Source organism: Anopheles funestus, chromosome 3RL (genome assembly GCF_943734845.2).
Source record: "Anopheles funestus chromosome 3RL, idAnoFuneDA-416_04, whole genome shotgun sequence".
In the NCBI taxonomy this organism is placed as follows: domain Eukaryota; kingdom Metazoa; phylum Arthropoda; class Insecta; order Diptera; family Culicidae; genus Anopheles; species Anopheles funestus.
Genome location: NC_064599.1, coordinates 83,383,973 through 83,398,643, shown reverse-complemented (window position 1 = coordinate 83,398,643; position 14,671 = coordinate 83,383,973). Strand labels below are relative to the sequence as shown.

Genomic DNA, 14,671 nt, shown 5'->3' with positions numbered 1-14,671 from the left:
TTGATGTATTCTTCCTTTTAATCAGATTATGAATAGCTAAGCAGAACTTCAAAGTTCCTTAAAGCTCCTTTGATAGATTTTATTCTACTTTTCCATTGTGATTTTATTCTATACTTAAGGGAATCTCTACGCACATTTTCATAAAGTTGAAAGTATGCTACATTTCTTCCATTAGCAAAACTCACAGCGGGAGAGTTAAATACATTCGCTAATCTTACTCCTCTCAAGTACAAAGTATACCTATTCCTAGCATCAATTTATCTTCTTTCTTAACTTCTCCCTACAGATACTAACATCTTTCGAAGGGCACTAATGGGCTCATTAAAAATGCGACAGAAAAAGTGCTACGCTGGTAAAGTTTGTCTTAACATTTCACATGTTTCGTTGTGAACCTGTTCTGCTCCAATGCTCCACATGGTTGGTGTTCGAGGTTCACATATTTACGTACGAAATCTCGGCCGCATACGCGCACAGTGGCACCATAATTAACTGCCATGATTAATGATCTTGCGCTTTCCAACACCCGTAATGCACTACAAATTGGAATTGGCTTTGAAAAATGGGCTTTCCTCACCATTAACTACGGCCAGTCCGCATATGGGAGTGTGTAGAGGGCCACGAAATAATACCTTGCTGGTGAATAACTAAAGCCGAGCAGTTTTCATGTTCTGCGTACAATGCAGTACTAGCAGCATGACTAGTATGACGATCTGTTTGAATCTGAATATTTCTAAGAAACAGCAATCTTTCACTCGCGGCACACCAAAATCCAATCTAGGATCATGTTCAAATGCTAAAGTTCTCCAGCTTATGCTACTTCTGACTGCCGTTCGGAGTAAGCAACACAAGGAAAACATTAGTACCCCACAAAGGTACAGTCCATTTTTCTACCACAGCTCGGTGAAAAGGCAATCACAAACAAACAACACCCACAGAACGCAAGTGACGCATCGTTTCTCCCTCCGGCCGGCACGGAACACTAAGGCATGCTGTATTAGTAGATAGCTCTCAGCGGGACCATCTTGTCATTGGATACGCATCCATTTTTTATTGTGTTCTTCTTTTAGATTTTTCAACGCACCAGAAAATGGATCCATCGACAAGGTGTCAAATCCAATCACCAATCACCATTCAGCTACGTTTCAGTGTGGTGAATGATAGGATTTACATTTCAATATCTAATCTGCTGTTGTTCGATGCTGAACATAGGAAAGATCTTCGAGGAAATTTTTCACCCACCTGCCGTCACCCACCCCAAAGAGCCTCTGGTTATATTGAATTCTGCAATCTATTTTACGGATGAATCAACATGAAAGCCAAAACAAGCGACATTTTGTAAAAGATATTCATCTTTCGATGAAAGCAAAAGGGCAACTTTGAAGTATCAAACAAAAGTACACGTGATGTGATTTCTATAAATATTGTTCTGTTTACTTCCTAATAATATAGTGCGGGATTGAGAAAACCTCTTGTTACTTTGCGCAAACGCATATGAAGAAACTTTTTCACAAGCCGGTACTATTTTTATCTCATCAAAACTATTTCTATTTTACGATGGTCATGCCGCATGCATCATGGCAGGGTTAGCGATTTCACGACCGTGATTGCTTATCAGAAACGACCGCCAATCGTCGGACGGTTCCAAGGCAATGTAAGTAGACAATTGTTTCCATTACTATAAGCTGCAATAGTTTTATTGAAGACAGCAACTGATTGAAATTGAATAAAAAACGATTTAAATAACTTTCTCTAATTCACTCTATTGAAAGTCGCAGGACAATAATCTCTATGGTTTTTTTTAATTCAGGAATCTATATTCAGGAAAATTTGATGCTACAGAAAATGAAAAGAAATTGAAATATAAATAACATAAATAATGAGGAGGGATATATTTATAAAATGGCTCGATCTTCTTCTTGTGCTGTAGCACTACAACTTAAAGAGATCATGACCTAACACTATTGCTTACTTTTCTTGACTTTCCTTGAGCAAAATCCAGGTCCTACGTACGGGTGTTCATTTGATACCCGATCCTGTTGTGTAGATTTCGTCGCCGTTACCAAACCACCCCAATTCGGCTCGGGCAGCGTCCCTGAAATTGGAGACGATATCTCGATAGGCGATAACATTTCTGCGTATCTTCAGGCGTTCACACATAAAGGGTATGTGTAAAACTTTAAAATTTTTTTGGACATTATTTTATCCTATAAGCATTCTCCTGAAGGCTGAAAAGGTACAGAATTAAAAAAAAAATATTCAGCACCATACCTAATCCTACTTACAGGTTAATTTTCAACATCCTAAACAGCGACCATCAAACAACAAAACCCAAAATCGTGAACCACAGTCAGCGGAGAGTTAAACGAAAACAAACGACATACGCCACAGATCATCCAATTGCACTCTCGACCCGCACCACGGTTCGAGTCTACTGCACCAAATCGTAAAGCACAACCCACTACGAGTGCGAAGGCAAAAGGTGCCTTCCCGTGTGCCGGTTCGCGTGAGTCACGGTCATCATCGCGAACACTCCCGGAATCCGGAAAGCAGCACGGAAAGTGCACGGAAAACGGTTGCAGCAAATCTAATTTACTATTTACTCTGCCACCCCGTTCAATCCCAGCCGCATGTGTTGGTTTCCGCTGTTTGTTTACACGCCACTTATCAGCGGGCGGTGGGAGTGCCGGGAAACGATCGGGTGCGCTTTGGGGGGGAGGTTGAGGTTGTTTGGTGAGTTACAGTAAAGGTTGAAAAATGAAACATGAGACGAGTGTTCCATACCCCCGCGGACGGTGAGGGGATAGTGTTATGCAGTTTGGAGCTGCATTTGCAAATAAACGCCCGTATGTTGGAAAAGGTTGGAAGGCAAAAGTGAAAATAGTTAGTAATTTCTCCAACGTTTATGGTAGTTGTGCGAGGAGCTAGCTAGAAGCACAATCAATTTGGCAACGGGAGAACAAACATGAATATCAATATGCATTTTTAATGTAATAATGCACTAATAATATTGATGGAAGTGAAACGGAACATCGGTACAGATTAATCTCCAAGGCGAAGCATCCACGATGCGATGGGCTGTCAAGTAAATGGAGATGTACAAACAGCCACTCTAACAATCTGCTCGAATTATTCACCACAGATTTATGCTACACAAAGCAACATTAACAAACATGTACGCGACCGTCTAGCTTATCGCTTTCTTTGCGCCATTCGCCTTCAATGACGGCTGCCCTGTCAGCCCTGTCAGATTTCAATGCCTAACTCCCCATCGCTGATTAGCTTCATTTAAACAAAACGGTAATTTCCGCCCGCTGGCAATGTCACCAAACCAGAATGCAAGTGTTCCCCCAAACGCGTCCCAAAAGCAATCAAATGCAGTCAACATTGCCTTATCCGTTTTAATCCGAAACCACCAAACGGGAGTTGCTTCATTACGGTCGAGATGGCTCTTGTGGGCGAAATCAAAGCAGAATGCAAAGTTCCCGGGTCTTCTCCCGAGAGCTAAACAGGTCATTAAGGGAAGGATTATAAACTGTTTAGTCCGCTTCTTGTGATCCTAGTCCATCATTACGAGTTGAGACTTCTTTAACGAGAGCTTGAAACTTCTTCCACTGTGCATACGGACATTCTAATCCAATAAGCTTGGCATGGTGGTAGTTATTTCTTGTTTCCCATATGTTTCCTGTATGCATGACGCTACAACAGCCGCTGTTGTTGGAACTTCCGTAAGTAAAAGCTAGAAAAAATATAAATATATTTAATGCTTTATCTTTAAAGACAGATCGCTCAAAATGCATTACAATTCTCCTTTGTTTGTATCACGTTCTGTCACAGACAAGAAAATGCTACAAAACAAAACAGAACACCATCATCATACACAGGCCACTCTAGTGTAGGGAAGCCACACACCGACCGAATGAGTCATCGGATTTACCGTGAACAGAAGACATAAGCATAAAACAAAAACAAACCACGAAACCAACGCACCTCAACCGTCACCTGACCCGACCCACGGGAAAGGTTTCGCGGTTCAGCAAACATTATGCGATGGAAGAGAAAAGGAAAACACATCGGACTGCGGCCGACTCATGCCGACAGTCTTGACGCGGTACACGCGCGTAGTAGAAGGGGCTCACTTTAGTGCTGATAAGCAAACAGCCGTACGCTGTCCGAACTCGCACGATCACCAGCAACCCGCTCGGATGCTGCACCGATCGACATCATCACGAAGGGAAGGAAAAGGAACGCTATAGAGCGTAAGAATAGACGCCACAAACAGATCAATTGAATAATCGTCGGTCGGAGCGAACGCGCGACTGATTGTGTGCGTAAAAGCGCTGAAGGCTGTCGAGAAACGTCCAGAGCTACAAGAGGAAGTCGGTTGTCTTCCAACAGACACAGTTGCACTAGAGCGCTCGCCCCGTGAAGAAGGTGCTTAAGGACGGTTTCTCCAGCAAAGGACAAACTAGCCTGTGCAGAATCGGAGACCGAGATAGGTTTTGTGAGTGAAAGTGAATTGTTTGTTTGCCGTGTGTGATTAAAACAGTGCAATATTTTGTCTCATCAAACGATGGCTAAAATTCCATGTGCGCTGGCGATGATGCTGTCCGTCATCGCCTTTGCCGGCCTGGCCGGTATTGTGCAGGGTCATACCTATAAAACCGGTGACTGTCCGACGGTGGAACCGATGAGTGGTTTCAGCATGAAGCAGGTAATTTATTCGTCCGAACCAGTGTTTTTGGCGTGTAATTGTTTGCTTTTAAAAATCAAGCTACTTAGTAATGTATCATCGTTTTAAGTTGCGAAGAAAGCTAATCGCAAATCCCTGTTGATAACCTTGCTGCGTTGGAAAGAGAAATATAGCGAGAGAGAGGTCAACCATTCGCAGTAGTAGATGATCACGATCTTCGTTAGCACCAGTGTTCGACAAAGCGTGGCTCATGTACAAGGCGGAACGATTGCTCTAATCTAAAAAAAAAATTTTTTGCTAAAATTTTCATTAATACAAAGGAGTGAAAATTATATGGAACGATCCTCCAATGGCAATGTGTGTACATAAAAATATAATTTTTGCATTGATAAGCTTTGCGCAATACGCTTGATCACCACTGGCTTGAACGATCGTTTGAGCACAGCATCACGCCTCGATGGAGAGGCTTTTTAATCGATTAACAATACCAACTGGGAACTATTTGCGTCGTTACAGTAAACCCTCGCGTTATGTGCGTAAAATGTGACCGGTTTTTAGTGATTTTAAAAGTGATTTCAATTTACATTTTTTCCATGTATGAGAGGAAGCAAACGATAATAGAAGTCGATTATTATCAAGAAGCCGTACTCCCTAAGTGATAACGAAGCGGTTTACCCGTAAATTAGAAAATTTCCACAGTATACAAACATTAATCATTCAGTTTCAATAGACTGCCGAGAGAGCGTGGATTGGGTTGAAAGATTCCTGATTTAGAATGTGGGGAAAAAAGGACTAATGGTTTTTTTTATAACACACCAGCATTGCCTCGTAGAGATTTTTGTTTTCCCCCTCATCTTCACAATAAAAGCCTTTCCATCAATTATGCATAAAAGCTAGATATGCGAGGTTCTTTTTTACACTTATCGAACGTCAAACGCAAGTTTAGCTAATTGCTCTGGAAGAAGCGTTCGAATGACGGCTGATATACACCAGTCCAACAAGACGGAATGCTTTCACTTGTCCATTATTACCCTTCCCTGAAATCCCGTTAAGGATAGCACAACTCCTCCCTACACTACACAGTTGTACATTTCACCCAAAACTAACAACGAAAGCTTTCAGCCACTCGAAAATATGCTTTCGATGTGCGGACAAAAGAAACAACGCGTGAGACGAAGGAAAAAATCAGAACCCTAGCATCTCGCACCGTTTTGTCTCAAGCAGGCGAGCGGGGACGAGATTGCGCGAGTCGGATAACATCTCGGGCAACAGTTTGTTCCTGGCCGGGCGACTGACCGAACCCGATTGTTACTACGGTTGCCCCTGTTGCTGACATTGATTGATGGGACGGGATCTTTTTTCCGTTTGGGAAAAATGGTCCGGTTCGATAAGGTCCGGCACGATTGTGGACTCTGGTGGAAGGATTGCATCTTCTTCATTCTGACTTTGCTGGTAAGCTGGCCGGCTTTTGCGCCGTTACATTCTATCCTAGGAACTATAGTTCTCGGCTTGGCTTCTGTCTCTCTTCCGGTGCATAAACAAACCCCGTTTACTGAGCAAACAAACGAAAGGAGCAAAAAAAACCAACATTTCTACTACACAGTGGTTTCTTTACGATTGATTCAATTTTCTACACGAGAATTAGGTTATGTTTTGCCGTCCCTTTTCTAGCTTTTGGTTAGCCGTATGCTATGAAATATGTGTGCATTTTGTGTTTCTGAACGTTGAAGCAATATGTTTCATCCACTTGCACTGCAACGTGACGCATGCAGCTCGTGGAGTGGATCCCAAACATCTTGGTGTCTTAAAGAAAAAGAAAAAAAACATTGGAGTTTATGGTTATACTTCTTGAAAACTAAACCAACTTACACACACACACACACACATTACTCAGCAGCCATACTGTTCAAATGTTCTCCTAGCTTCATGCAACATTATACTACTGCCCGCACGGTAGGTCAGGTTTTCTTGTAGATGTTGTACCTAGCTCCTATTACTTCTAATTACACCATCCTGGCACGTGGCAAAGAGGGCATCCTTAACATCATACAACTTTTTTACGCAGCAAAAACTAACCTCCGAAACGAATGGGAAACGTGAAACAGAACACCTTTTCCCATCGTGACGTGGGTGATAATTTATCGTACACCCACCCTTAGTAGTAACGCCACAACAAACACGCACGCACTCACACCCGGCGCTAACGAGTAAAAGTGACACCAAACAGCGGAAGCGTTAGTGTGCCCAGATGGCGTAAATGACAATTGCACCAAAAAACTTCTCAACACCCTTTTTCCCATACGAGGATGAGGAATGCTAAGGATTGTCTTGTCTTTCGAGTGTGGGACGATGGATGATGATGGTGACGTTTGCGAAAGAAAGCTTAACCGGAGTTTGAAGCTACAGAATGGCACCGGTTTTCTAGTGCTTTGTTGAGAAAGTGGAAAGATAAATTTTCATTTTAGAAATTTTTCCCACACGCTGTTTGACTACGTTGTTCGTCGGAAGCGGACAGAATCAACGAGTCGAGTCGTTTCCATATAATGAGAATTCTCGACATGCGTGTGCAAGAGCAAACGGAGTCACAAATGGTTATTACAAGTTGAAGAACGAACCCGTCTACGTTGCGTACCGAGGTGCGGGGTGAATGGATGAAATAACGTTTCAATTCATCACGAGGAAGGGGTTTTGTGTCCGTATTTTTTCTAAATGCTTTTACGTACTTTTAATGAGAGTTGGGAAATGTGAAGGAAATTCCTTTATACACAGTACGGTTTCGTGGAATTTATGAACACATGATAATTATTTCATTCTTTTGGAAGCAAAGAAAGCAATTGCAAAAGCTCTAATGTCAAGCTTTAGAAGGAATTATCTGTCCGGTGCAATTCCTTCTCATGGAAAATCGACACGATCGCCTGGGCTAAACCAAGCGCATGTAAACTTTAATAAGCCAATCAAAAGTTATGGTACTACCAGCACGGAAACAACATCCGATCGCCCTGACCTGTCAATCCCTTGTCCATCACGGAAGCATATCGACCCGGACGACCGAGACCATGAAAACCTAACCTCCGAGACCTCTGACGATCGAAACCAAAGTTTGTTGTCCTATCACTTGGTGTTGATTCGACAGGCTTCACTGCTCCGGGGCCGGTCTATGCTCGTACCGTTTGCTGTCTAAACTTTCCACACACACACCCACCCACCATCAAGTCAGATTTCTTGCGGCAAGAAGCTTACACGAAAAGACCATGAACTTGCAAGAAACGCAAAGCCTTACGTATCCGATACGGAAAAGCCCAACCTTTTCTGACCTCGGCTTTTCCCGCTGCCAGCAGTACACTCGCCGGTCAGTGTGCTTGTACGGTTGCTAATAGTACCAAAGTGTTTCTTACGGACCGTACGCTGCAAAAGACACGTAAAACGAACAACTTTTAAGTACCTTCGCAACCACGTGATCAATGTCTTTGTTTCTTACTTGCATTTTGTCCACACCGTTTGACGCTACTGGAGAACGTAATAGGTAACATTTTAAAATTAATGATTAAACTTCTCGCCGTAAATCGAGACCTCGCTTCGTTGAGGACATTTGGGATGACTTGGGGCGTAATTAGTGACGTTACTACGCTACTGGCTAAGTGGCAGAGGTGTGAAGTGTCAGCAGAATCAAACTCCATCGAACACGGCACAGCGATGGAAGCAACAAATTTCGAACAAATTAAATTACTCTCATTTCAAACTTAGACATCCATCTTTCCTCATCGAACGCGATTTTCTTCAGGAAAAATCTCAGATGAAATTTTGCTGGTAATAAACATCTAATCTGTTTCCTGCTTTACAGTTCCTTGGCATCTGGTACGTTATCCAGAAGACCGGCACCGCATCGACCTGCGTAATCTACAACATTACCAAAAGCGTGGACACACCGGACGAGTACTTTATCGAGCAGATCTCCCAGAAGGCTCCACTGTCGATCGCACCCATCAAGCACGAGTACTCGTACACGGGCAAGCTTACCGTTACCGACCGGGACGTTCCGGCCCGGATGACCGTTCGGTTTCCGCTCAGTGAGTATCTCCACAGTGGCGTCATAACAAAAAAGCAAACAAAAAAAAAGCTCCCAAAAGCTCCCAAATGACGTCATATAATCAACTTCTATCCAGCAAAGCTCGACAAATTTCATGTTTGTCTCATTTTATTCTTTTTTTTCCGTGTGGTTTGTATTTTTTTTTGTTCGCAGGCGTGGCCGGTTCCGCAAAGTTTGTCGTTTTCATGACCGACTACGACACGTACGCTGGCGTGTTTTCGTGCCAGAAGATTCCGTTTGGCCATCGGCAGAGTGCAACCCTGCTGTCCCGAACGCGCGATTTGGATAAAATCTACGTCGACAAGGTAAGAAGGGAAAAACACACAAACGGATGATATGCTTTATCTTTCCTTATTTGGCACATCACAGTGCGCATAAAAGATAATACGATGGTTGAAAAAATTAAACAAAATTTTATAGATTTTCTTAAGTAACGATATTTGGGAAAATAGAAAGGAAATATAACACCTGCGGTGTTATATGATATCGCCATCTGTTGGGAATCAGCACTACAATATGTTAAATTTGAGTAGCTGCTTCTTCACAGACCATGTCTACTCACTCACACTGATCATGATGCTAATGCATTATCTTTAATAATAATTTAAGCCTTTACTACTAACGCTATTCGCTTTAAAAACCCACATTAATTTCCCACTGTGCTGCTTCTCATGAAAAATGTAAACGGTAACGTTTAGTTTTGCCCACATCTAATGGTAAAACTTGAGCTAGACGACAAATTCTGTCCATGTTATAATCCGCTCCATTCTGCCTTGTTAGTTGTCACTCTCGTTACTGATGGAAAGTGGTCCGATTTTCCCGAGTCACCGTCCCTCCTCAGCATCATTCGACACCTGGAAACGTACCTTTTCGGTACGTTAGCCAGCTGTGACCGTGCAATGGTAGTTCCAACAAACCACCGAACATATCTCCATCCCCCTCACGTCTGTAACCTAACACCCTATGGATAGGAAGCATTCGGTAAACTTTGGCAAACTTCTTGCTGCAGAGCAGAGCAATAATACCTTCATACGGTTTTTTGACCAACCGACAGCAAATGATATCGAGCTGGCAAGGGATTTAAGGGGTATGATTCCCAAATTGGTCAACGACCCGTAACCGGAATCCAAAACTTTAGTACTCTGACCTTTCTGAGTGCGACTGGTGGTACTGTTTGAACACCGTGCGAGTATGGAGCAATGTCAAACTGGAAAACTGGAAAACGCTCACCTGGTAGTATTACTACACGTGATATAAATGCGCGAAAAATTGTAAATTGTGTAGTTAGAAAAAACCCAAAAGAAGACACTTTTCCTTTTTTTGTACTAATACACAAAACACACACGCACACAAGTCCCGCGAGTCCATTTAATAGGTCACCGTTGCACAAATGGAGGGATAAAATGGCTCATTTTCATATTAAACAAAACCCCCCCGGAAGACAAGTGAGCTCCCCACCTGTGCCTTTCCTTCCTTCCCCATCACTTCCTTCAACATTAACAGCGTGACTATACCATTTCCACGCCTACTTGCATGTTCTCAATTTGCGCCATTTTCCTAACCACGTGTCAGTTGCGTAACCCGCGTGTTCTGCCTGCTTGACGTTTTGTCCGCTGTTCAAATGAAACATGCATGAGTGTAAAATGGCAGAAAGCTCAGTGCTTGTTTTTTTTGCCATCTCCCCTATCTACTCTTACTCTCTTGTGAAGTGAACACGAACACGGCAACATGGACAGATGAGCCCCACCAAAGGGAATACGGAATGACTGTTGACTAGTTTTCCACTGCGCTTCGGTATACTTGTTACGCACGAGTTGACGAGTTGCACTCGTACGGAACAGGATACTACAACTTTTCAACTAGTGCTAATTACAACTGTTACAGTGGGTTCCATCTCTGTTTGTTTGTTTTTTTTTTTGCCCTCACCCATCACATTCCGTTCCATTCTCCGGCTCTGTCTAATGCGGAAATATTCTCTTGCCCTTGGAGGTGATAATGATACATGGTCCCACGACACAACGTCACGCTTTTCGACGTCCCAAAATGGTACAGTGAGTTTTTCAATTTGAACAAACATCCTTTTTGTCTGCTTCTCGGGAAATCGCACACTTCCAGGGAAATGGTGTGAATTGTGGCCATCTTTCCTGTATGTACACTTTCCTTACATTGTTTTTTTTTTGCATCTCGTATCCGACGTAGTGTTAATAGACACTTTATTAGGCCCTTTGTCTTCTCTGGGTGCTGAACAAATGCCAAGGTGTTACATGAAGTTGAGTTTTTGGGGGTGTCACGTTTCTCAGCTGAGTAACGTGTCAGTGCTTACCTGTTGCTGCCTGTTTAAAAAATTACACGTGTAATGTGCCGCTTTGATGGAAACGGCTTAGTTTCTGGTGTGAACAATTAACCTCACACAACAAAAATTAAATCATTGGTAATGAGTGTTTAAGCTGTGTTTTAATACGCTTGTTGGCAACAAAATTAGGCGTAAAAATCTCTTTCTATCTTTTATCTTTCTTTCTCTCAAGCATATGTCTTGAGTGAATGTTCTATGTGAAGTTTTATCTGTCAAGCAAAAAAACAAGAAACAAGTTAATATTTCCTCGTAAAAAACATTGCTCCACGTCCTATCTCATAACCATTAAATTCTTCTTAACAGGCAGAGCATGAAGCACCAGAATACCTTACCAGAATAACTACATCTGAATAGTAAAATCGCTGAAACGGTCGTATTCACTAACCTATTTTAAGCCGTTTTTCCTTCCTTAAATGCCTTTAACCATCGTGCATACCTGTTGCGCACAGTTCGACTTACTTGAAACTAGATTATCCGGCCATAGTGCAGCGCAACAGTAACACCTGCCACAAGCCGTGTGGAACGTTTCGTTGCACGGCGCACCACAATCTCGGCAAAATCTGCTCGAATCGCAACAGCACCCAACACGCTACCTATTGCGCCCGTCAGTTTGGTACGTGCGTTTAATCTGATAACAACGATGTGTGAAGCATTCTCTAATCTTCTTACCCTTCGCATGGTTGGTTGAATAAATCACACGCTGCGCCATCATGGGGCTTCCGGGAAATTTCTTCCACCCCGGCCATTGGTGTTGTCTACAGCCGACGCCGACATACGCATCGCACCAAAAAAGCACACGAACAACAGCACCACCACCAAACAGAGCCGGTGTCGGTGTGTTGCGGCAACTGGAAAGCTGCAATAAATCATGCACTAAAATTGCTTTCAGATCAACCCCCGAAACGGGCAGGTCCAGAGTCAACATTGGTCAACGTGATATTCATGAGACCCCCCGAATTGTTGGCATCTCATCACGATGAATAATATGTACGAAACGGGTGGGAGAGCTAGGTACGGTTCCAAAAACAAAACCAAAAAAAAGAGATCCTTCCAGCATCCGCATTATTCACGACACAGCTTATCCTTCGCATCGTGGATGATGGTGGATCGTGGAAAATGTTCTCATTAAAAATCAGCAGCCATGTTCATGTTTATCCTTACACATCAAGCATTAAAACGCGACTTTACCACTTTTATCATTGGACAAATGTTCACTTTTTGAACGATCCCTTATGGAATCTCCACGAAATAAGATGCACGATAGTATACCTATTGTACCATCCACGAAGCATACAGTTTTTCTTTGTAGTATTTTTATATTAATAGAATACCCCTTCACGGAAGATATACGAGTATGCATGGGGCTTTAGCAAACACTTCAAAACACGAAAAAAAACATGGTATTGGTAGGGTATGGGTATGGTATGCAAATTAATCATCACCCCCTCCTTTTCATGTTTCATCCCAGTTCCAAATTTGCGTAGATCATCCCGTGATTCGCTTATGCCACTACATGGCACTACACCAATGTTGGCTACGGCACCAACAATGCATCAAGCCAATCGCGTGATTGCTATTAATTAAAATTGAAATGAGGCACCGTCAACACGTGCCCTTGATTGGGGGTTCGTGGTGGTTCCCTCAGCAACCTCCTCATGACATCCGCACAAGTTTTAATGGGCCTAGACTGCTGCTGCTTCGGGAAAAAAAGCAGAGTCGTCCTGGCTGGTCCATTCTGGCCTAACATGCCGGAAGTACTACAGTGTGCACTTATCCGCTTAATACTTGTGCTTTACGCTTTCTCTCATTCCTTCTTTACTCTCTTCCTACCTGCAGATTCGCTCCCGGCTGAGCTCGTATTCGGTGGATCCGTTCGATCTGAGCATCGTCAACCAGACCGGCTGTCCGAAGGAAGGTGAAGCCGGCTGGAACATCCACATCGATCCGGACACTTTCTCGACGCGCAACATTGCCAACGCGTTCCGCAAGGCGGGCGAAGCGATCGGTGATGGGTTCGAGGCTGCGGTGAACGCCGGCAAAAAGGTTCATTTATTTTGACCCCAAAATGCGGACTAGACTGATAGAAACGAACTGAAACGTGAGCGAAGGCGAAATGGAAGGGGAGGAAATATGGCGGCAAGTCAGGAGGACTCGTTCGGTACCGATAGTAATTAAACCTTCAACTCCATTTCGTACTTGTTCGCACATTCTTTCCCTATTCCGAGGATGTTCGGTTTCGAACACATTAGGCTAAGAAAGTTATACTAATATTCTTTTTCCTATCCACACACACACAAACCTTCTCTATTTGCATGTTCTATTGGTGTGATGGATGCTTTAACCGTACAGATATACAATAAATACCGCGATGGAGACAACGATGAGGTGGAAGCCAATGTTGAAGAAACATCCAACCGTTCCGAACGACTGATCAGTGACGCCGAATGGTTGCCCTAAGTGGATGCAGCATAACTTTTACTTCTTTGTACTAATTAATTTAATTGATATGTCAATAAACAACTGAATCTCCTCACGTGACATCCATCCTATTCATAGTGACATCTATTCTGTGAAGTATTTCATTACCGACAGTGTCGGATCAAGGCCCTAGGCGGAATAGCTATTCTGGGGCCTTATTAAAACAAAACTGCAAAAATATTTCTTCCAATATTTCCTATTGAATTTGGTTTACTTACCCGATTAAACGACACTGGAAAACATTTGTTCCGGAAGACAACTTACACTAACACACTTTTTTCACTTACACACACTTTTCCTTCACTTACACACTTCAATGGCACATTTAACTTGAAACACTTTCACACATTTGAAACACTACACTGGCCTACAATGGCCACATTTTTTAATACACTAATTCACTGAGCACTAAGGCATATACACACTTCAATGCGCGTTGGCACATTTCAATCACCACAATTGCCTAAAATGGCCACATTTTTCAATACACTAATTAACGCAATAAGCAAATATTGCGATTCACCATTAACCGATTGATAAACAGATAAAACTTTTTTTTCATCAAAAAACAACTTTCTAACACTTTTTACTGCCTGGCCGTATTGATACATGACCTTCTAACACTTTTTTTCACAACATTTTTTTAAACACTTTTCTGCACAACATTTTTTTTATTCACAAAGGAAAGGAGTCACAACATGTACTGTTGTACCGCACCAACATGTAAATCCAAATTTTGTTAATTAACCGAAGCTAACACGGAGGTTATGATTAAAACAAACACCAAACGTTTATGCCATGGTTATACGATAAAACTCGTAAGCAAAATGCACTTCACAACACAAATGCAAATTATTTGCAAGCTTAGTACACGCATTGATTGTTAATGTTCTTACTCTAACACAAAATTTTTACTTCAACGTCGGAGTAGGAACGCCAAAATGTACGCAAAATGAAACAAATCGTGTTAACGCTTCACCACGATCAACATGGTACCGTTAGATTTGATGAGATCTCAAAATGTCAAAAGAGTAAGTATGGAGACAAACGCACTGCCTCAATA

At 42.5% G+C, this 14,671-nt stretch overlaps 1 protein-coding gene across 4 annotated transcripts; it reads left to right on the top strand.

Moving 5' to 3' along the window:
* The first annotated feature begins 4,095 nt into the window (after positions 1–4,095).
* LOC125770590 (apolipoprotein D-like) lies at positions 4,096–13,668 on the top strand. 4 transcript variants are annotated; one of them, XR_007419225.1, is made up of 5 exons: positions 4,096–4,711; positions 8,532–8,757; positions 8,931–9,082; positions 12,967–13,288; positions 13,480–13,668. XR_007419225.1 is itself a non-coding variant. In XM_049440352.1 (5 exons), exons 1-4 carry the CDS (start codon positions 4,571–4,573, stop codon positions 13,186–13,188), a joined length of 741 nt encoding a protein of 246 aa, XP_049296309.1. In that variant the 5' UTR covers positions 4,096–4,570; the 3' UTR covers positions 13,189–13,228; positions 13,480–13,668. The 4 variants fall into 4 exon arrangements, 2 of the variants coding, with proteins under 2 accessions (XP_049296309.1, XP_049296308.1); XR_007419226.1 differs by having other exon boundaries at positions 12,967–13,297; XM_049440352.1 differs by having other exon boundaries at positions 12,967–13,228.
* Positions 13,669–14,671: the final 1,003 nt, after the last annotated feature.